The sequence below is a fragment of the Drosophila obscura genome, unplaced genomic scaffold (genome assembly GCF_018151105.1).
Source record: "Drosophila obscura isolate BZ-5 IFL unplaced genomic scaffold, ASM1815110v1 contig_73, whole genome shotgun sequence".
NCBI lineage: Eukaryota > Metazoa > Arthropoda > Insecta > Diptera > Drosophilidae > Drosophila > Drosophila obscura.
The window spans coordinates 6,201,555-6,226,085 of NW_024542865.1; the positions used below are offsets into that span (position 1 = coordinate 6,201,555).

Sequence of the window (24,531 nt, forward strand, 5' to 3'; positions counted from 1 at the left end):
AATGAACGGAACTGCTTTTGAATGATTGGAATATATGGGACATTTGTGAGTTGAACCTTAAACTTTATTGGGCAATCTCTGGTGTGCTTGACCCCATGACAAATGGCTAAATATGAGTTGGAGTCGGAGTTGGAGTCGGAGTCGGAGTCGCCTCCTGCCACTCTCTTTTTTTGCTGGGCTCCGATGCTTTGCTGACTTTCAGTTTGAGTTTTAGTTATTTATGTGAGGCGTTCCAATATACGAACGAACGAACGAGCCAACGTTCGACTGAATCGATAGCCTTTGCTGAACCCCACAAAGTTCAGCTTGATGGAGCGTGTTAATCAGTGTGCCGCCTAGTCGCTGTCGCTGTCTCCGTCTCTGTCTCAGTCTCAGTTCCAGTACCCCATAGTCTACTCTCATAGTGGCTCTCAGAGTTTTTTCGCACGTTCATGGAGGCGGAAGAAGCTTGCCTGAAAGATACCCACCATCGATAGAGAGAGTGCCGCCGCGGCCGCGGCCGAGGCTATCAAAGCAACAGCATCTCTCGTGTGGCTACGTGTGTGAATGGCCTTTGGGCCATTTGCACTTCTTTATTCGTTATTCCCTATAATCCATATACACACAGATACAAAGCCAAACAGCAGATACTGCAAGCTAGTCTGCTTGCTGCTTGCTGCTTGCTGCTGCTGCTGCTGCTGCACTCTAAGTGCACTTAAAAAGAAACGAAAATTATTTAAATGCAGCGTTAAAAATGTTTACAATTCAATAAACAGACGCAAACACAGCCACAGCCACAGACTGCCAGACAGACACAAAAGAAGATCGCAGAGCATTTTGGTTAGACCTCTGGCTCTCTGTACCCCAAACAGATGCGACACGTTCAGATACAGATACAGATGCAAAGATACAAAGATACAGTGTTAAAGCGCTAACAGAGTGAGAATTAGAGACCCCAAGTGGGTTGGAACTTTGTATGCTCTTCTGTTGGAAATGCTCTCTTGGGGAATTTGTTGCAGCTTCTTGCAGTAGCTTTGATTTTTTATTTAAAGCTTTTAGATATTTAGAAATTTGCAATTTGTAGATGAATTATCTTTATATATACTTTTGGAACATTATTCAAATATTGTTCAAACATATGGCAAAGGGTTTGTTCTATCACTCTCAAATATACAGGTAAAAAATATTAATATAATCATATGTAAATAATGCAAGCTCCAAAACAAATGACTAATTTCATTAATTTTAAAATTATCTTAATTATTTAGAGCTGATTTTTGCTTGCATTAATTAAAGTAAAAGTAAAATATGCAAGTGGTGTCCCCTGTAATGCTGCAAAATATTTAGTTTTGTTTTCTCACTTGATTTAGGCCCAGCTGCAGCCAAGAGGAGAGAACTAAAACTCACAAAAATACTATAATAAATAACTCAAGCTATAGAAAATGTTGTATATGTTCGAAAAATAGTTCCATCTATGGTGTAAGTATGTTCGATTGCTATGCCCAAGCATAAAGCATTTATATGCATGAAATGCTTTTGGTTTCGTTGACTGAAGCCCACTGTCGAAGGGCAATATATGCGAGCACTTATACGCCTGTATGCCCCTGTAACCCCCTCTGTAACAGCCACTCTCCACGGTACATTGCCGGCTTAAAAGCTTAAAAATTACCTGACTCCATTCTGCAGCTTCGTGAGATAATTGTGTGTTAAATGCCCACAAGACAAAAGGCGAGGCGAGACGAGACCAGACCAGACAACAACGAATTGAGGAAAGTGGTAACAGGCGGGTGAGCTGGTGGTAGGGGGAGGGAGGGTGGGGGCAGCTAAGTAACTAGTTGTGGTTATTGTTTATAAGGCAAAAGACCAAAGCCGTTGGCCAATACATATGTGGTTTGCCCTGAAGCGCGCGTTTCGCAGTGGCAGTGGCAGGCAGCAGGCAGCAGCAGCAGCAGCAATTAATACAGCACATAAATGTATCCGTATCTTGCAGACAAATGCTCTTGTATCTCTGTATCTGAATCTCTATATCTCTGCTTGACATAGTTTACAACAATTTGTGTGTGTGTGTGTGTGTTTGTGTGTGCTATTTACGGTCAAGTGTTGCGTCGGCGCACAAGGTTGCCAGCCAGCCCGCCAGCCCGCCAGCCAGCCAGCCACTAACGCAGCTTCACCCAATTGGCCAAATAGAGTCGTTTGTCCGTTAGGCTCGTAGACCATCCATCCGAGAACGAGAGAGTTGTCTCGCAGTCCAGTTGTGGCCAGGGCAGGCGCAGGTTTCCTTATACACAGATACCCAAAGTGTATTGGGTGTCCATGCTGTGTGCCTCATTAGCCTGACCCCGTTCTTCCATGCCTGCTGGCTGCTTGGCTGCTTGGCTGCTGGCTGCTTTGGGCTGCTGCTCTGCTCTCAGATCAGATCCTTAAATGTTCTATTTGGTTCAACAATCTATTGCCTAAGCATTGCTGGGTCTAAGCTAGTCGATAAAAGACTAGCTAAAGGAAAATGTAAAGGAGAAAGTGCAAATACTCGCACAATAAATCTGCGCGGAATTTTGCTAATAATTTGGATGGTTAGCAATTTCAAGCCCCTAAAACTTGTACACTTTTTGCTGCCTGTGAATTTTGAATTTTAAAATTAAATTTATTTACTTTATTTAATTTATTTAATTTATTTATTAGAAATGGCTAATTATATTCAAATTATGCCACAATTATTTATTATATTTTAGAAACTGTTTTGAAGTTCTTACAAAACTCCTCGAGTGATCGTATCCCTTTGTTTTTACAGCTCTTAAAATTTTCCTTAAATTATTTTTAGCTACTTTTTTTCCTGTAGAGCAGCGACTGCTGCAATTGCCGCCGATCACTTGAGGAGTTCATTGAGGTTTTTACTCGCTCCATCTTGTCGCTCCTTCTGTACTCCATTAAGTGGGTTACAGTGCCTGGGTCTGGGGTCTGGGGTCTGGGTCTGGGTAATCTATCTATTGCATAAACTACTGTCAGCTGCAGCTGGCATGAAAATGATCGTGTCGATCGCTGCTGGATTGGCTGTGTCTGTGTCTGTGTCGGCAGCAGCGCGCTTACGTTTGTTGTGGTTATGAAATGGCAAAACGGCAGCAGACAATGAGAAATGTAATTGATTTCAAATATTTATTCTCCTTCCCCTCCCTTTTTTGTTGCCCGTACTTACTCTCTGGCATTTTGGTAGGTTTCGGGCTGTGTGGTTTCGGCTGCCAGCCGGCTTAATTGCCGCTTGATTGCAGACTCGAGTGCTGGTGCTGGTGCTGGTGCTGCTGCTGGCGAAGTACTCTCCGTGGATAGATCGGATCTCGGAGATCAGCTCTAGAGATAGAATTAAGCAAGACCTTCTCCACGAAAAACGGAAGTGTCAAATGTGTAAAAAAGGTGTTGGAAAACCACACACAAATCCACAAGCACACAAAAACACACACAAACAGAGGGAAAATACAATGAGAAAGGGGCTCAGACTGAGGCTCAGTCGCTGGCTCAGTCGCTGGCTCAGTCGCTGGCTCAGTCGCTGGCTCTGGCTCAGAGTCAGGGCTGGGCCTACGGGGGCATAACATTTGGGTAAATGGCTCAATGAACAAAAACAAACGGAGGTGGGAAACGATCGAAACGATCGAAAATGAGCGCCGGGTCTATGGCTTTTCTTTTGCCTAGGCTGTCCCTGCTGTCACGTGTGTGAACGGTTAGTTTTTCCCAGAGAGACCTCCAGGAAAACGAAATGAGGCGCACACATGTTTAGCGCCGACACGCCCTCACCCTCATCCTCGCTCTAGCCCTGGTACTCACCCCGCACCATCACCATCACCCTCAACCCAGGGTCAGAGTCGCGTTGCGGCGCATGGTTTCGGTTCCTTTAACGCGCGGGGACTGACTCTGAAAGTGACTTGGCGATTTACGGAATGAAATGTACCCCTTTATATTTACGTTGTGCATTACTTAAAAGGTTACCCAGAATGAGTATGAGAATAACAGAAACAGAAACAGACACAGAGACAGGGGAGACACGGGGACAGGGGAGACAGGGAAGACAGGGAAGACAGGGCAGACAGAGGAGACACTGTAGACACGGAGAGGCAGCGATCGACAGTGCTGACTAAAAGTCTGCGAGACAGTTTTTGGGGTTAAAAGATCAGATCTAAATACAGTCAGCAGGAAGTGCAGTTCATAGTTCATGTTTCTCACTGTTTTGAAGGCGGGGGGCATCGGCATACGATTCCTGATCAGCTTGGAAGTGTCGAAGGCTCAGATATAACATTGAAAGTTAAATAGAATAGTTCAAAGATTGTTGAATAGCTGACCAGGAATCGAACTTTTATTTGTTTGTGCATTGAATGAGGAAACTTTAAGAATTTCAGAAGAGATTTCAGAAGAGTTAAGCTCAAGTCATTCCAAATGGAGCTCCAAAAATTAATTTACAGCGGAATATTTATGAAGCAAGCGTAAAAGTAATTGAAGGGTTCTCACAGATTCTCACCCAGAGAAAAAAATCAGTGAAATTTCAAGTATATTTATTCTATTTCATTTAAATATTTTACATATTTAAAATGAATATTTCTTATATTTAAATTCAATATTTTTGTATTCTATTTCTATTCTTTCATTTAAATATCTGCAAACCCCCAACAATATAAAATGAATTTTTATATTAAACAATATTTGTATCTATTCATTTAAATATCCATTTTAACCGACCAACAATATAAAATGAATATTTTTTATATTTAAATTCAATTTTTGTATCTATTCATTTAAATATATTTTATATTTAATATTTTGTATATTTAAGTTCCATCAATTTCGCCAACGTTTCTTCCAATTAATATGCAACAAAATAAAATCCAAAATCCAAACCATTTTGAAGTTTCTTAAAATGCTGAACCGAACAGCCACTAGAATGAAACTGGAGCTCGTTGAAGCTCGCTTGTTGGATCGCTGGGATCACAAGGTCACAAAGCCTGAAGCCTAACAAATTGCCTGTCCCAGGAGCTGGTGACCAGCTGTCTGTGGTGGTGCGCATACATTCCTCGCTCACTGTGTCTGTGCTCGTGTCATTCATTCATTCATTCATTCGGGAGAACGGACGGCAGGCAGGAAGCATGCGCAGCTTCACACGAGAGCAGAGAACGAGCACCCACATCATGATGTCGGGGGACTTGAGACTGGGACTTGAATTGCGATTTGGGAATGGTGAAGGGTGCAGTGGGCAGGGGGCAGGGGGCAGGGGGAATGCGACTAGTCCGATGTCTGTCTGTCTGTCTGTTCAGCTGTTGCTGTCCCACTCGTGCCTGCCATATCCTGCGAGCAACGAAACGAATGTCGGGCATGTGGTGTTGTCATTGAGGCAAAGTCGGAAGTCGTAGGCTAGGTATTGCTTGTACACATAGAGAGGGAGAGGGAGAGGGAGAGGGGGAGAGATGTGAGAGGTGCACAGAACAATTTTCGAAATTTATTTTTAAAACATTATTTTTATTGCGGCTGCTGCACGCGACGACCATCGAAGAAGAAGTAACCCAAGACGACAGACCCGACCCGACCAAGCCAGACCAGACCCCGGGGACGGAGAAGACCCAAAGTCAGGGGGGATGAAGAACGTTCGAATGTTCGTTCCATTTTAGCATTCAAGGCGCGATCTAACAAAAGGTTCTTCTTCTTCTTTTATTTTTCTCCTCTCTTCTGTGTTGTCTCTGGCCGCTCCTTTTCCATTTAATTTGGTTCTCCTTTCCTGGCAGGCATTCCATTCGATTTGTTGAGACATGTGTGCGGAAAATTGGTTTCCATTTTTTGGTTTTTTTTTTTTGTTTAGTTTTGTCGGTCTGTCGGTGTTCGGTCTCCTAATTGAGACATTTTGAGGCTGAATCGAACTGAAATGCAGCGCAAAAATGTTAGGATCCGAACGATCTGAACGAACAATCCAAGCAATTGAGAAATTGAGAAATTGAGAAATTGTTTGATTTCGTTGTTTGGCTGGGCAGGCGCCTGGTCTGATGTTATATTTGTGTGTATTCACGCTTCCATTCCATTCACCCACTTTCAATTGAATTGCATTGATTTTGATTATTTTAGAGCTGGCATTGTGTGTGGCTTCTCATTGTCTCTTCTCGCTCTCTCTCTCTGTCTCTCTCTGGTTCACTGCACAAGCAACAACAGACAAATGGATGATGACAGAACAAACAAATGAACACATTCCCCGCGCTGGGAGGCTGCTGCTGGCGCGTGCTCTTTAATTTAAAATACAACAAAAAATTACGCAAGCCAACGGGCAGCGCTCTGATCTAAATTCGCTTGGCAATGCAGGGGGATGGATTGGGTGCGGGTCGGTTGAAGGTTTAATCGCAAGCCAATGCTGTAATAATCAAAATTCGTTGAGTGCGCTTAAACCGATCAGTGGCTGGGTGTTGAGGTGAATTCCTGTAGTCAAAGATTGATTCAAAATTCGAAATACCGATACTTAGTGTGTTACTGTATAGATTAAATATGTGTCGTATTAAAAACATTTTTGAATACATTTTTTGTACAGGCTTTAATTAATGTAAATTTAATTTAATTCCTCTTTTTGGATATCTGAATGTTTGCCATTTTTCTGCGAGTGTAGTTTTCTCCGAGTGTAGTGTTATGTGCGTTATCCGTACAACTATCTCTGAATGGTATTCATAGTAAACTTATAAATATCCACAGACTTTAGTCATTGTTTATCAATTTCTTTTCTTTTCAAAATACTGGGAATCGGTTAAGATATCTACACATATATGGGATATGCATGTGTATGGGATGTATTTTTAAGCGCCATGAGTCAAATAAATTTCGATTATTCATCTGCTGTGTGAGGAGTAATTTCTTTTGATTGGTATTTTGGTTATTCATTCATTCAACGAAATGCAAATGCGTTCTAAAGGGGCGCCCTGCTCTGCCCTGCCCTGCCCGGGCCTGGCTTGGCTACATTTTGGTTTGTCTACAGTGAGAGGTAGCAGCAGAGGAGCAGGAGGAGTGGGAGGAACCTGTTTGAGCTTGATGTCAGCTCAGCATTTGACTGTATGTTCGTAAATTAATATTAATTATATTCAACGAGAGACTATGATCGAATCGGGCCCTGTCAAGCTCTTCGATGAATGCCAATGATGTCAGCGGGCACACACAGACACTAGATACACACACACACACAGACACACTTGGACACACAGAGATACAGCTTGAGAGAGAGCGAGGGAGAGCAAAGCTTTTTTAAGTAGAACTTCTCGTCTGTCCATTCCGCTCCTCCTCAAGCTGCCTTTGAAGCCGCTTTTTGGCGCCGCAAAAGTTTGCCCACAAATTGTATTTTAATAAATACCAAATGCCATGAGAGTCAGGATTCACGATCCAGATCCAAGGGCCCCGCTTCATGGTTTCACTTACTCACTCACTCACCCACTCACTCACCCACTCACTCACTCACTCACCCCATTTAGAGGAACTTCTCTGTTGCTGGCGATCTTCTTCTGCATGTCTGTGGGTCGGTTCGGTTCGGGTCGGGTCGGATATCGTCCCTCCCTCACCATGGGTTTGCCACGCATCTGTGCGATTTTTGCTTTAGTCAAGCGTCAAATTGTTGCATGTGGGCCGGAGAGCAGTAGAGGCACGGGGCAAGGCAAGGCAAGGGCCGCCCCGGGTTTTTAATCAACTCTCAAGTGTTTGATTTGGACCGTTTGGCGGCGGCCCGCCTTGTACATTGGCATCTATATGTATGTATATGTATTTTACTTTCCGTTTTATTATTTTCAATTTTAATGAAGGCCCATTTGCTGCACCCCTCCAGTGGCAGCAGCCGCTGCCGCAGCCGCAGCCACAGCCACAGCCGATGCCCAGGCACCCTTTCTGTTCGCGCCGCCGCACTTCCGCATTCAATGAATGCTAATGACAGCTGTCAATGTGCGTGCCATGATGAACTACTACTGGCTCTGGTGGCTGTCCCCCGCTTCCCTGCCTGCCTGCCTGCCTGCCTGCAGAATTAGAGGGGAGTTTAAGCCGAGACCTGGACTCAGCTCAACTGATGGTGGATGCGGAGGGTTGGCCAAAAACAATGCACAAAAATGCAGAATGTGTCCAGCAACAACTCAATAAATCCAATTTGGAAAAACGATACTCCCCCTACTCCCCCCGCTACCGAATTGGAAATTTACGTTGTTTGGGGAATTTCAGAAATCTTATTTATGGGTTTTGTTTGTGAACAAAAATATGGAGAAAGCTGCAGAGATAGAGATAGATTTATGTAGATGCAGATAAAATTAGAATTATATATTAAAATTATCTATATATATGTACTTACTTTTAATGCTAAGCAGGGATAAAAAATTTCCTTAAATTTCTTGGAACAAAAAATAGTTAAATGGAAATTAGCATATTAAAAATATAATTAATCGAATATATTATTTCGAAGCCTTACTTTTACCCACATTATTTTCAGTTTCAATTTGCTAATCCTGCCCCCCCTGCTGTTTTGTGTTTTGTTCCTTTGCAGTGTCAGCCTGATTGTGGGTGCCCCCAAATATGATACGTCCCGGTTTCAGCCCGGCGTTGTGGAGGCCGGCGGCGTCTTCAAGTGCAGCATGAAAGACGATGACTGCAAATTGGTGCCCTTCGATTCCAAAGGTAATTTCAACGACACTCCACAAAAAGGAATGGCAAATAAAATGGGCTTAAATCTGGGTACTTTTGTAAGAGTGTTTCGCCATCAAACCATAGGCGCCAGGCACCACCCTCCCCCCCTCCAACACTATTGCAGCTCCATCAAAGTGGCGCCAGCGACACAGTAGAGAGGAGTGTGTGGAGAGTGTGGAGAGTGTGGAGAGGTGTGTGGAGGCAGCTCCAGAGTGCAATTAGTTTATTTATGGCCCATACGCAGGCGCAACTTTTTAGTATGCAAAATGCGAAGAATGCGCTCCGTGGAGAGGGGTAAAAATACTCATACGAACAGATACGAACACAAAAAAAAAAAATACGAAAATTGCAAATAATACTCGCGTATATTTTTAGACAAATGCCATTTGTTTGAAAGCCTGCAAGAGGCATCCACATCCAGCACATCCTCCGCATAAAACGGAAATGATAAACACGCAGGAACTTCCTTGTGGCAAACGCATATTTTTTGCATATTTATTCCATTAAATTCGCCCAGTTGCTGGGGCCCGTCTCCACCGTCGCCATAAATATGCAATTTGATTTTGCAGCAGAATCAGAAAGAAAAACACCTCTGAAAATTTATTGACACGTGCCCCATGCAGGGGCTGGCAGACTCGCTAATGGGTTTTGGGGATGGGTATGCAAATATATATATATATATATATATATATCGGTTTTTTTTCTCTTGCTTATATGGGGGCTTGACATAAATTACTGGCCTCTCTGGTACTCTTCCCATTTGACTTGAAATGTTTTTGTTGTTGTTGTGCTAAAATGAAAGTGTTTCTCTTTTGCTGTGCCGCAGGCGTAAACAGGTGCTTCATCCAGCTAGCAGGTTCGTTGTCTCATTCATCGCTGTGTGGCAGCCACCTAACGCGTACCGTACCGTACCCTACCGTATCGTGCCTCTATGTGTGTGTGTTTTGCACTCTGATTCATTATGCACACTTAAGTGGATGTGATTCATTCGGCACTTCTTGGACTACGTTTATCATTCAAATTATTTAGTCATTTCTGCCTCATCCCCACCACACCACCACACCACCACACCACCCCACCAAACACACTCACACACCCACATCAATTTTAAGTAAATATTATCAAAAGATGAAAAAACCGGAAACTTTACGCAAAGGAAACTTATTTCCGTTTCGGCTTCGCGTCATTTCCAATTCATTTGCTTCAAATATACAAGTTCAATCATATTTTTTACTGAGATTCCATAATCCAACATTTTTATCCCTCAGGGCAAAACTTTTTGCTTTCATTTATTTGATATTAAGATTTTTGCTTAAATTTAATCATAAAAAAAAAAATATAAATACTTATATATCTTTTGCATCTATGAGACACCTCGCCTCCTGTTTTGTGCTGTGATTCATTCGTGATTATATTTTGCTTGATTCATCGATCAGCCACTTGGATCATTCAGTGATCACATTCAACTCAACTGCCCACTAAATCCCGCATTCATTCCCTCTGCCCACTGCCATCCATCATTGCCCCTTAATGAGGCGGCGATTCACCCTTGAATTCAAGAATGATGGATTCGCCATTCATCCCTCATTAGGCCCATCAAATATGTACAGTCCTGCACACCCAAAAACTACAAATATTCCCCAGCCCGCTTTGCAGCACCTCACCTTAGTCCACCCGCAAATTGTGTCATAAATCACTGACAAAAGGAAGTGACCATCAGCGTACTCAAGTGTTCTCTACTCTGTGTTGTCTGTCTGTCTCTCTGTCACTCTGTGTCTTTCCCAGAGAGCAGTAGCTTAATTAGTTTGCTTCTTTTTTTTTTAATATTTTTTTATTCGGCTTAGAGCACCGCCCTATACACTCTTGGGGCTGGCTGCCCCAAGCATACATATTAATTTCAGTAAATTGTCCATTTCCGTCCACAATTTGTCGGATTTATTTTAGTGTGTGTGCCACTCTTATTTCTTCACAATCTTTCTTTCTTTTTTCTTTAAATATGTTTTATTATGTTTAAAGTTCTTTTTTGCTGCGCCCCTTCTACTCTTGATTTCCGCCAAATCCAAGATGGCATTTTAAATGTTCTGTTAATGATACTAATTTCTTTGGTATGTTTTTCTCCCTCGCAAAAAAAAAAAAACAATAAAAATAAATAAAAATAAAAACAGGTAACAATCGGAATACAGAGGGCGAAACCGTAGACAGGAAGTCCTACCAATGGCTGGGCGCCACTGTGGCCACAGGACGCGACAACGATTTGGTTGTGGTAAGTCTTTATATATACAGTGCTGCACATAAGTATTAGCACAGCAATAAAATGTCCGTTGAATGCTGCTTTAAGAGCTCTTCGATTACAATTTATAGACTAAATAATTTTCTATAAGATTTTTTAGCAGCGTACTTTTATTCAATTATATTTGATAATCTTTTAAGCGAAAAAAGTTTTAAAATTAAGCGAATCATACTTAGTTTTTAATGAGCTTTGTTCTCGTAGATAATTTTGCCATTTTTGGTCACTATTTTTCGGGGAAAGATAAACTCTTCGAGTTCTTGTTCTGTGGAATTAGAGATTAGGGGGAACAAAAAAAAGTCACAGAAAAATCATTTGGTATTTTACCAGGAAATTAAAATTACCAAGAGATTTATCAACTCACATTCGAGGCAGCGTTGAACGTTTCAAAAAAGTTTCAAAATTATATTCGAAACATTTGAAACATATTTACAAATCCGAATCGGTTGGTATTAGCCATAAAAATAAAGTTTATTCTTTGGAAAGTTAGCTCTAAAAGCGTTCTATGAGTGTGATTTCTTTTATCCATCAGCATTTCCCTACTTTGGGGTGATTTACCCTTTCTTTCTGGCCCTCATTGCATACTAAAATGCAGCTAATGTCAGCGCTTAATGTGCCAATCAAATGGGAAAACTGCCAAATGCATACCCTGGCATAGCCATACCCATACTCGTTGTACTTTCATTTTCCACAGACCACAAGTGACCTACTAACTGACTTACAGAGACCCCCAACCACCAGCCACCCACTAATGTAATGTTGTCCGTCCGATTTTAATGTGCATTGAATGATGGCATCATCTGGGACAGAACCCGCCGTTAAAATGTCAAATCGCATCGAGAGTGCAACCCAGTCCGGAAGGGGCCGCCCACCTTATCGTTGGTGGTAACAGACACCAACAGCGACAGCAACAGCGACAGCGACACCTCTTCCGTAGCCACTGCGCTCAGAGACTCTGAGAAAATCCAAGAATAAAATTACATTTTTTATGGGTTTTTGTTTGTTTGTTGTTTTGGATCGGTTCAGTTCGGATCGCTTCGGTTCAGTTCGGTTCGGATGTTATTATGCATTTTGCCGTTAGATGTCAGTGGGTGTTTGGTCGTTGGCAGCGAAGTTCTCAATGCGTTTCGATTTCGATTTCGGTGTCTGTGTCGGTGTACTTCGCTATGTCTTTTGTCATCTGTGTGGTTCCCTGCCCCCACTTGGTTGGATTGCGTCAAGTAAACCACAAAAGAAAACCAACAGCCAAGCCACTGGAGAGATACCAATGGACAGATAGTAGGCAGCTTAGCTGCCTGCCAGGGTGCCTTGGGTACTTTGGGGGGGGAGCTCTTTAAGGTGTGGCCATGTCTCGCAACTTTTGTTAATTGCGTTGGCGTTGACTTGGGCTTTGTTGTCTGCCCACCCACCTGAGGGAGAGAACCCCTCCCCTCCCCTCCCCACCCCCCAATAAACATTTGATTTTCACTTTAGTTCTCAATTAACTTTGATTTGGCCCATTTGATTTTGGCCCTGGCGCACCAAGAACCGTTAACATTGATGGCCACAGAGTGCCACAGTGCCACAGTGCCCCGAGCGTGTAAGTGTGTACTTTTGTGTGGCTCTGGCTCTGGCAGCACCATTGGACCGTGTCCAGGTCACTTCCGCCACGCGCTTCAGCCTGGCCACGGACTGGCCTTCAAATGCCCATTAACCAGGAGTCCAGGTCATCGATTGATTTAGTTTGGGGCCAAGTGCGAACCCAAAATGTGGGGGCCGCCACAGGACTACATCATCATCTCGCATTACCTCAGGCAGCCGTGCGAAATGTTGCTGGATTACCGACTGGCTGTTGGAGCGGCGAGGCACAAATGTTCAATGTGATCTGGAGACTTGTCGGACTGCCATGACGCTGTGCTCTACAGATAAACCAAAAATATTTACTTAATATTTTAATTTTAATATTTTAAAAATATTAAATACGTTGGCTGCCTTTTGTGCATCCTTTTTAAATATTTTTTGGAATTTTGTTACCAACATTTTCTTTTACAATCGCGTTTTATATAGTTCAACGATAAATGAAAAATCCATCACAGGACTCAACTGCAATTAACACAAGAACATTTTCGTGTCATGATTTTGCAAATTTTTAATATTGTTTTTTGTCTGGCTCTAAATAGGCGCAACAAATTCAATCGTGAATACTCATATTTTGATTGTAGCATGCCAAGCGTAACACCAACCAATGTAACGTTCTTGGTGCCCACATTTTAAAGATACGATAAACTAACCAGTATAATGCCAACAACATTCAATTGAACAATCGATAATAGCATTATGAATATTTTTTTTTATATTTTTTTAATATTAATATATTAATATTTATTATGTTGATTAAACAGAAAAGACATATACATATACAAGTAATATAACAGCAGAATATTCTGGCCCTTTTTTGAGTATTTAAATTAGCAAAAGACAAATTAATAATTAAATTTAATTAAATTTATACTGCCACTTGATTTCTGTACGGAGTGCAGTTTGTTACGTCTCATCCTATTCAGATTAAAATTGTGTGTGCAATTAGAATGTTTTGAAATGATTTAATACACGATCGATTTTTCATTTAATGATCTTCATATAAATCATTTAAAGTGCTGGCTGCTTGGACTGTTGGTTTGCTGTCAAGTTGATCGCATTGCAGCCGAAAAAAGTGTCAGTGTCATCAAATAGACTATGTATACTGCTCGTACTTGTACTCGTAATCGGACATATTTAATCAAAGACAGACTCGTCTTTGTGCAACAAAAAAAATAACCAAATTGGCTTAGGTTTAAGCAAACACAGAGGAGCACACATGAATACATTAGTGTGAGAAGAACTACTAAAAGTGCGAATAAAAATGACGCTGAAATAGTATTTATTTCATTTATTTGTTACTTAATTGTAGCCTACGATTTATCCTACTAATGTGTGTAGCCAAAGCAACAAGCTCTTGCGGCTGTGCAGCTACAATAAATACCCAAATATCTTTGGCCATGGTCAGCAAGTATTGGTGCTAAGCTCAGTTGCAGTAATGCAGGGCTAAGGATAATTTATGCCGCGTATGAGATGCCATGAGATCACCCCGGAGTTTGTTTAGGCGAGGTTACGAGACTTGTGTGCCTCCATTAACAGCGTCAACAGTGGGGCATCGATGTGGCTGTGTGGCTGTGTGGCTGTGTGGCGTGTGGCGTGGGCGTTGGCGATGACCGCCTACAATTTGGCCATGATCGGCAATCAACGCAGGCAGACCCAAGGTGACATCATTTTGAACTCACTGAAAAGTGCTGCCCCAATATGCCTGGGATCTGTGGTGGTCTGCGTCGCTGCGTCTGCGCCTGGGGGTCGGTCTGCTTGTGCCGCATGTCGTGCGGTCGGTCTCGTTTCGCAACGTTTTTATTTTCTTTTCGGATGCTTTTCTGCTGCTGCTGCTGTTGTTGTTTGGTCTGCCCGTTGCGATTGCGACATGATCATCGACACGATCTGTGAAATTGCCAGCGCTATTGAACTCAAATATGGTCGGGGCACACACACAGGGACAGAGAGCGAGACAGAGAGAGAGAGAGAGAGAGAGAGGGAGATAGGGAGATAGGGAGGAGCAGGAGCTGCAGCCGGAGCTGGGCCTAGCATCTGGGGTCTGGGGCATCTGCATCTGGGAATGGTATGGGGCTGGCTGGCTCGATATTCTTTTGGCATTCGCATTGGTAACGTCTGCATGTCGACCATGTCAAACGTGTTGACTTTTGACTCTGACTCCCCCAGCACCAGCCCCGGCCCCGGCCCCGGCCCCCCCAACCAGAAACTACTCGTACAACAGCGAATCGACGGCGTCTGCAAAAGTGCAGTTTAATGTCTCAAAAATTTATCGCTGGCGTTTTGGTATGCACTCTGCTCCAAACATGGGCAATAAACCACAAAAACAAAACAACACAAAAAACAAAACAACAAAAAAAACAAAGCAAACAAAAGCCCAAATACAGACCCAGACCCAGACCCAGAGACCGCTCAAAACTTCCGACTAAAAGCTGCAAAAAAAAAAAAAGAAAGAAAGCCAAAAGCAAAAGCAAATCCAAAACCCAAAACCCAAACTAAACAACAACAAGAAATCATTCAAAATATGTTTGGGGGATGGTGGGGGGTGTAAAAAAAGGAAATAAACCGGAGAACACGACAAAACAATTTGGCCATAAAGAATGCAAAACAGTTGACAAGAGGTCACCATTCAAAAGGCAGGGATTGATCTTTTGCAGTTGATGTTATTCAAGCACTAAAAGCAGCTCCAAATATGGCAAGAATTTGTGTGTTAAATACAGAGTTACAGAGAAATTAAGGCTACATTTTGGCCTGCCTGATATGCATTTCATGCTGCGACTATTTGCATTTTTCACTGCACTGTAAAATGCGCCAAAAGGCCAAAACATTTTCTGCCTCACATTCAGTGGCATAATTTTTGATTTCATTGCCAGCGCAAAAAGGCGCAAAAGGGAACCACTTTTGACTGCATTTTGAGTAGACCTGTTCACGTTCCTCCTTGCTGTGCTTCATTTGCATATCTAACTATGTTTTTTATGTGTTTTTTTTTTTTTACCGGGAACTGCAACTAGAACTGGGAGCAGACCAGAGCAGGACCACAACCAGAGACAGAGCCTTCTCCTCTCTTTGCCCGACTGATAATAAAGTTTTTAATAGGAAATTGCTATTAACTTATTGATCATGGCATGGACAATGGTCCAACTGCTGTGCCTTGGGGCAATTGTTAAGAATTTCAATTGAATTGTTCAATGTTTTCCAGCAGCACCACCACCACCAGCCTCCAGTCCCCAGCCACCAGAATATGTATGGGCCCAGCGGCAAGTCGATTGTCTGATTTTTGTCCAGTGTTTAGCATTTTTTGTTGCCTTGGCTTGGCTTGTGTTTTTATTATTATTTTTATTTTTCCTTTTCATAGGCAGCCCAGCCAGCCAGCCAGCCAGCCAGCCAGCCAGTCAGGATGTTGAAGCGCTGTGATTTTTGTTTATTTTTGCTGTTGGCGAACGCTTGCATAATATGGGGCCGGGGCCCATAGATTTGTGATTCAATGGGGGCATTTGAATGGCTTGGCAGAGCCAAGCCAAGCCAAGCCAAGCCAAGCCAAGCCAAGCCAAGCCAAGCCCAGCCCCCTTCTGCCCCCGCTGCCTTTCCACCGATCCGATCAGCATTCATTTTTGGCGATAGCGCGTCATTTTGAGTTTATGTCAGAGTCTCAATCGCAGTCGCAGTCGCAGTCGGAGGGAGTCAGATGGAGTTGCAATGGAATGGGAGTTGGAATGGGAGTCGGTATCGTAGCAGCAAGATGGGAATGGGGGAATGGGGGCTAGGGGGTTGTGGTATGGGCGGGCATGGAAGATGGAGACAGAGAGCCACTGGTTGCCATAAATGGCACAATATGTATAAATTTGTAAAAGTAATTGCAGTGCGGAGACAATGGCCAGGCCTAAGATCTTGACGCTGATGTTGATGTCTGATGCCTGGTGCCTTGGTGCCTTCTGCAGGCAGGCAGGCAGGCAGGCAGGCTTTTCCCTCTGCCACTGCAACGGCTGGCTGCCTCATGCCAAACTCCCAACTGCTGACCATATTTGGCCTGGGTACTGGGGACCAGAGATGCTTGGAATCGAGGCTGGGACAGCAGCAGCAGCAGCAGCAGCAGCAGAGAGATCCCCGTGCGTGTTTTATGTCCAACTGCCAGCCATTTATACATTATAAAACTATATAAACACACAGAACTGCAGAGATGCGAAGCGATGCAATGCGATTCAATGCGATGATGTTTACTCCCAGCCACAGCCACAGCCACAGCCCCCCTGTCCCCTGTCCCCTGCCCCTGCACCAGACGCGGGCACAGTGTCCAAGAGCTGCATGTGAGGCACAAATGGATTAAGGGACACTGAAGCAGATCACAGATGACATGTACTTGGGAATACTACGCAGATAAATTAAACCTACCTATAAATATATATTTTAAATCTAATTTCTTAAATCAATAAATCAATTTAATTTAAAAATTAATTAAAAACGATGATATTTCTCGCATAATAATTATCAATGAAAAAACTCTGATGGTTTCATTAGCTATCACAATATTTTCTAGATACTAGATTTTCGATTCTAGAATCGAATGCTAATTGAATAAACGCTTGAATATAAGTTGTTTCAAGCTTAGCCAGCTAGCTTATCTTTTAAGAACTTTTTCCAATACTTTGGGGACACTGTGCTGGAGTAGGGGGTTACGGGGGGAGGGGTCGGTCTGTTAATTCGCTTTGGCCATTTTAGGAAGGCCGTCCGCTCCATGCTGTTGGCCTGCCTGCCATTGTTTCACATCTTCACAAAATAATTTCCATGCCTCCAAAATGCCTTTATCAGCCGTCTCTTTCTTTTAGCATACATATCTCCTCCTCACTCACTCACTCTATATGTCTCTCTCTCTCTCTCTGTATTTTTGCAGGCCTGTGCACCGCGATATGTGTTCCACACGATGACGCCATCGAGGGCGATGCGCTATGACCCAGTGGGCACCTGCTTCACCTCCCATAACTTCGAGCAGTTCCACGAGCTATCCCCCTGTCGGACAAGTGAGTAGTAAAAGCTGTGCAGATTAACCCAGACATAATTTGAGCTGAACCTGCGTTGCGGTGTGATTTCTGCTGTTCATCGTTCCCGTTCTCGTCCTCCCCCTGTTCGTTCCTTTGAGTGTGACTGTAATTTGAGTGGGTAGGGAATCCCCTGAAGAGCGAAATTCAAACTGTCAGTTCGTGGTCTTGTCTTGGATTATTTTTTTTGGTAATCCCAGAGTATCGAATAACGGTAACTGAGTGTTTGCCTCAGCGAAAGTAAAACGAAATTGTATCATTAAAGCTTGGAAATATTTTTTGGAAATATTTTTGGCATTTGGGCGAACATTTTCCTGGATAGAAGTTTAAAGCTCAAGTAAAAAATGTTTTAAGGGGGAAAAGCAACGGCTAGAAAATATGTATGTTGGAAAGCTTACCCACCTGAATAGTTATGCTCAATTTCTTAAGAGAATTAAACCAAAGAAATTTCAAAGCAAGCAATTCTCATCATGATATTTAAGACGGATCCCAAGCGAAGGAATCGAATATAGACATTTAGAAATATTCACTACAACTATTTATCCAGCAGAAGATATTGCTATACATGCCTGTACACATGATTTTTATTACCATATCTCGAATTTGTCTAGAAAAAACATCAACAGAGATTGGCCCAATAAAGCCAGGTGTTCTTATAAAATTTAAAAATCGAAAAGGAAATTAAATAAAAGTTCATCTAATGAACAGTGAATATAATATACAGTGAAGTATATTCGACCAATAGAGAAATATTCCCCAATCTCATAATACAGAGGAAAGCGCAAACATAAAATATATCTTAACTCACTAATTTGGTTCATTTGAAGAACAAATGAAACCATAAACCGCCACAACTCAAAACCTACACCCACCTGATGACCCCCCACCCAACCGCCGACAGTTGCGGAGTACAGACAGATCCAGTGATAGATTTATGGGTCGTGACAGCCAACAAATACACGGCTACTCCCCCGTATCAAAGGAAGACACAGAAAAACATACATACATATCTATTCGCTGTAGTTTTCGATGTTTTTGTATATCTAAAAATATTTAATTTGATGTTCAAAGTTGTTTTGTTGTTGTTGCTGTTGTTGTTTTCTCCCCCATCGGGTAGAATGCATCCACAGAGAAGTCGTTTTTCTTTCGCTTTCTTTGCCCTCCCAATTTTGTTTTTTTTTGTTTTTTGCTTTTGGGACAGCCTGCCAAATTTGTTTGCTTAGTCATCGCATTATACGGACTATATACGATACCTATAACTATACCTACATATCTGGTATGTATGTATGTATGTACCTATACAACACATGTGGCATTCAACGCCGCCGCCGCCTCCTCCTCCTTCACAAAGTTCTGCCTGCCTAGGTGTGAGTATTTTTAGCATCGCTTACCAGATGCAAAGCATAGATGCTACCATATACACATAAGTATACACTACGTATATGTATGTATTTTGGATCTGTGTATATGGAGGCGGAGGTGGAGCGTAAGCATCTTGTAGATACGTATGAGTATTGTTATATAGCTGCTGGCATATGGTCATTGGGCTGCTGGAACTAGCTCATCATGGGGCAGATTTGTTTTAGGTTTTGTTATGTCTTAAATAAATTAATGGAGAACAGTATCTAAGGCTGTATATACGCCTTTTGAGGCCTGCATATTTTTTTTTAAATTATTTTTTTACCTATAAAATTATTTCTAAATTTTTCAATAAGCCTGGCCAAAATGTTTGCTATGTTCATCGAGTGTTTTATGGCACTCAGTTTTAAGTTTTCCATTTCATGTTTCGTGCCATCCTCTGATCTCACTGACGGAACTCCCAGTCGAATAGACCTTCTCTCCTACCTCCACAATGATGAGATTTCTCAATCCCCGCAGCCAATATGGTCAGTCCAAGGGCAATTTAACGATTCTAAACACATTGGGACCAGGCCGGCCGCTGACCATATTCCCATTGGTCTTGTTCATCGTCATCGTCATCATCCGCATTCGATGTTGCTGTGGCGGGGTTATTAATGCTGCCGCTGGATGTTGCAGTTGTGAAATGATTAGCAGCAGTGGCAGCATCGACCCATCTTGACAGTTGCTTCAGCACATTCCGACATCACTGAAAGCAATAAATACCAACTTAACGCACAAAATGCCAAACTAAATAGTTAAACGAAACACAAACAACAAAAAACGAACAACAACAACAGCAGCAACGAAAAGGGTAAATCAAACAACAAAAGCGGAATAAAATCATGAATCCATGAACACTTAAATCATTGCGCCGAAGTGCATATACTCTGAAGTTCGGCAGGCGTACGATAGAGATCGTAAAGAACTACTCAAAATGCTATGCTATGAAGACTAATAGTAGCTAAGAGTTCTGCAATCGAATCATGCGAGTGGAATATCCCATTTGCCTTTCAATTGCAGATTTAATTATGATTCGTTTTGGATTTTCAGGAATTTGCTTATAGAGCCATATGTTTGATGGCTACATCAGATACATACATACATATGTACATACATTTGTAAATTCCTACATATGACACGCCTTGTCGTTGAGGCTCAAGAAAGTTTTCATTATGAATATCGGAAGCGTCACCAACATCTAGCCTAACTAGGAATACTCTCTTGAAGGGTATACCAAAAGACACACGCACACGCACACACACACACACGAACCGTTGGACTGTCCAAGCCTGAGTTGTGGTGCTGGAGCTGGAGCTGAGTGGAGTCGGGAATCGCTCTTCGTGCCCTTGCTAAAAACTAATTGTAATTCAAGACGGGGCGATTTTATTATGGGAATTACTACAACTGCACGCACACACACACACACACACGGCAGACAATGCCTTGGGTATGTCCAGGTACGCATAGGTACACACATACACACGTGTGCGAGAGTGAGTGCCTTACGAAAAAAGTTGACTTATGCGATTGCTGCTGCTGCTGCTGCTGCTGCCGCGACGTCAGCGACATGTTGCTGCCTGCTGCCGTCGACCCCTCCGGGGCCCACCATCCCCCTGGCAGTGGCTCCGAGCGCTCAAATTGAAACACTTCGGAGACAAATTGTTATCGTTTAATTTGATCAAACGCACGATCTGCCTGTTGATTTCTCTCTTGTTTTTGCTCGCTCTTCCTCTCTCTCTCTCTCTCTCTCACTCTCTCTCGGTGTGTGCTGCCTTATCGTTGCTCTCATGCGAAGGCAGGCGACATAATGGTACTCCTGGAGCACGAGGGTGTGGGTATGCTGCATTCGTGCAGATCTATGTAACAGGCAGAGACAAATTCGCTTTTATAAAGTGAAAGTATTTATTCAACAGTCAAAATTGGAAGAAAACCAATAAAAATAAAATTTAGTATCCTTTGCTTCTCTATCTGGTGGTGTGGCTTGCTCCACAGTGCTGGCACGCTTTGCCCAAGCTCTACATATTGGGTATTGGTATGGTCGGAACCTTCTGCGCTGGGTCTGTTCGCTGACTTGTTTTTGCGCTGTGTTCCCGCTGCGTGATTTTGTATTTGGTAGCAAAGCAACATTCGCAAGACACTTTGCCGGACAGTCTGGCACAGAAACAAACAAAAGGCGGAGCCAACAAAAGGATGTGTGGATATGTGGATATGTGGATCTGTAGCTGTGGCCTGTAGCTGTGGCTGTTGCTGTTGCTGTCCACTTTGGGCCTGAGCCTTACCTTCGTCTTGATCTTTTTGTTTGCCGCTTTGCTGTTGCTGTTGCTGTCTGCTGTCACTGTTGTTGCTGTTGTTGCCTGTTACCTTGGCTGTTTTCTGCTCGTACGAGTATTGTTGTATTTTCATTTCAATGTCCATCGGGATGTCTGGCAGTTTACCCCAAAGGCGCGCTCTAATCCTTTTATGTTGCTCTCTGCCCAACTCGACCAACTCGACCAACTCTTCCAACTCTACCGGACTGACAAATAGCAGCGCAATTTATTGCATTGCATCGGTAATTATTTGCAATTTATTGTCCCACATTCTTATACGATCCGATGCGATCCGATCCGAAACCCTGTTGATGCTCTCTCGGTCCCTATCGAATCATTTGCTGCCCCGGGGTACGCTCATTGAGCTGTGCCCCAACATTTATGAGGAAATCACAATGCCTAAATGGTCAACTGTGACTGACATTCACTTCTTGCTGCCATCCCGCTCACTCACTCGCTCACTCACTCACTTGATATCTCTCTTTCTCCTACTTGCAGACAACTGGGGTTATCATCGTCAGGGCTCGTGTCAGGCCGGCTTCAGTGCAGCCGTCAACAAAGTAAGTATTCACTGGATATTATACCCTACCCTAATCTATATACATACATACATATATGCACAGCATTATATAAGATGTGATTATTATTTTTATGTATTATGTGAACTGGGAAGCATCACTGACAAATTTCTGGGATTCTGAATCAAGGGCAATATTGTATATCAAATTAATAAATATTGTAGTTGAATGGGAATTGCATAGCTTTGTTAAGGGATTTTTTCATTTTTCTAAAAAGGTATCCTAAAGTTGTTTATAAATAGGTTGGGATATGCAGCGGAACTAATCGAAATGTATTTTACAGATATGTAAGCACAGGCTATACATATGTACATACGTATATTAGATACATATATCAGAATATCAGATTAATAAAATAAATCCAAATATTTTAATTGTCAAATTTCAAATGTAAGAGCATTGCCAGTTCGCCCATGCCAAAGCCCATGTCGTTCCTTATAAAAAGAGAGACCTACCCAATCTTTAACTCTTTCTGCAACAGATTTTTTGTTTCTTTTTGTGTATGTTTTTTGGGTTCATTGAGTTATTATATGCATGGCAAGGCTGGAGCGGTTGGGGTGGGGCAGGGGGGACTGTAGAGCGCGGCATGGGCATGTCTTTGGCGTGGGCACGTTTAGTTGACACCTCGTTGGGGATCGTGGCATAACATTTGCATTCACAATTGCATCCACAGCATTCGATCTGACTATATTTGTTTTCGGTTTCTATACTCTCTCTCTCTCCCTCTCTTCCCCCCATCTAGAATGGCTCGCGTTTGTTCATTGGCGCACCTGGCAGTTGGTACTGGCAAGGTAAGTGCACGTTTTTCCCACATGTACCATGTACCGTGTACCGTTTACCGTTGTTCTACTTATTTTTCTATCTTGTCTATCAAAACCTATTTTATTTTATTTTATTTTATTTGTACCCTTGTACCCAGTTTTTTTTTTTTTTTTGTGTGTCTATTGAGACGATTTACTTTTACTGTATGTATTTTGAATTTGCTGTTCTTTTCTAGTACTCGTATCTCAATGAAAACAAAAAAAAGAATCCAACAAAAATATGATCCAATGTATTTAGTCATAGCTAGAGCTCTAAGTATTTATTCCTAGATGATCTCCAAAACTCCTACAACAAGAAAACAAAACACACACACAAACACACACACACCTACCCTACACCTATCCATAAAAGTCCCGTAGTCTGGTTTGAAATTTAAAGTTTCTTTTCCCGTATTCATAGCATTTTTGTCCCTCGTCCCCCCCCCCCCTGAAAGCTAAAAGTTCCCGATTATACCAAGTATCCCAACCATGACTATTGAACTTTGTTTGCTCCTTTCCAGTGTACAAAAAGCAGAATGAGTTATATTTTTACCTTACATATATTTTCCATAGCTTAGTGTATTTTCCCTACTTATTTATTTTGTGCTTAATATTGTTGGTCGTCCTAGAAGTCTAAAGGCAGTGCCTAACCCAAGTAATATCCAACAAAGAAAACAAACACTTAAAATCATAGATATTTATGTCTACTCTGGGTTAGTTATATGTTTGTATTGTAATCCGGCTGCCTATTAAATAGGAACATCCCCCCATCTACCCCCAAGTCTCTAACACCTGAACCATAGAACTAAGTCAGCTATAGTCGAAGCAAATCGGCATTTGTAGAGGATTTGTGGAATGCCACCAGTCCGGGATGTAACCAATGACCTAATGTGATGTTTCTAGTGCATGTCGCATTGTACGAATTTAGTTTATAGTTTAAGCGTAGGTGTAGATTGTAGCAGACATACATAATATACGTACATAAGTCTTAATTAAGTAATGGTAGCTGTGCATTTAGCTAGAGCTTCAATTTAGGTACATTTTCGGTGCACCAATTAAGTGCGGAAAAACAAAGTGTACCTAATGAGAGGAAAGTGATAACTGCACAGCTACAGTATTGGTAGAATAGTGTCGCATAAGTCGTAGCATATACATACATACATACATATCTTTGTAGTAGTACTCGCTTTTGTGTTGTCGAGTTGTTGTCATCAAAATTATTTAACCCCCCCCAATTGGCCCTAATGTCGCACTATTGTCGCTGCCCGAAGCTAACAATTGTACCGTACCGTACACAGTTTATTGTACCCAAACATGCGCGAATACAAACAAAATTTATAAGAATCATTAGCTAACGAAAATTCATTCAACACTCGACGGCAAAAGTCAGTACATTGTGCTGACTGTACCTTGATTATTGTAAACGTAATTTTAAATGTAAATTTAACCTTAGCTGCATCTTAGCTGTACCGTATCCGATACCGATACACAACTATCTACTTTAACATTAACTATAACTGTAACTGTACCAGTACCTGTACCTGTAATTGTACCTGTACCGTATTATAACGTCTCTCATGTCTCTCTCCTACTATTCTATTCAATTATTTTTGTTTTTGTTTTTCGTTGTCTCATTTGATTAATCAAAATTATGTATTCTCTCTCTTTCTCTTTCTTTTTTGATCCACTCCCCCCCCCCACCAACTGTCTCACCTTACCCACACTCTGTCTCTCTCTCTCTCTATATGTGTGTGTCGGCGCAAAATGCATGCAATTTTGTACCGTACTGTATACACAAAAAAAAAAAAAAAATATGACGTATGCATTCTGTACCGATCGCCATAAACTGTGTCTGTTGCTCCACCACCCCAA

General features: G+C 42.2%; 1 protein-coding gene across 1 annotated transcript in view; it reads left to right on the forward strand.

Moving 5' to 3' along the window:
* LOC111067008 (integrin alpha-PS2) overlaps positions 1-24,531 on the forward strand; it is a 32,174-nt gene that overhangs the window by 1,882 nt on the left and 5,761 nt on the right. Inside the window, 5 exon segments of the mRNA XM_022356016.2 lie at positions 8,498-8,628; positions 10,803-10,900; positions 17,427-17,553; positions 21,780-21,841; positions 22,602-22,650. Coding sequence (XP_022211708.2) covers positions 8,498-8,628; positions 10,803-10,900; positions 17,427-17,553; positions 21,780-21,841; positions 22,602-22,650 — 467 coding nt within the window.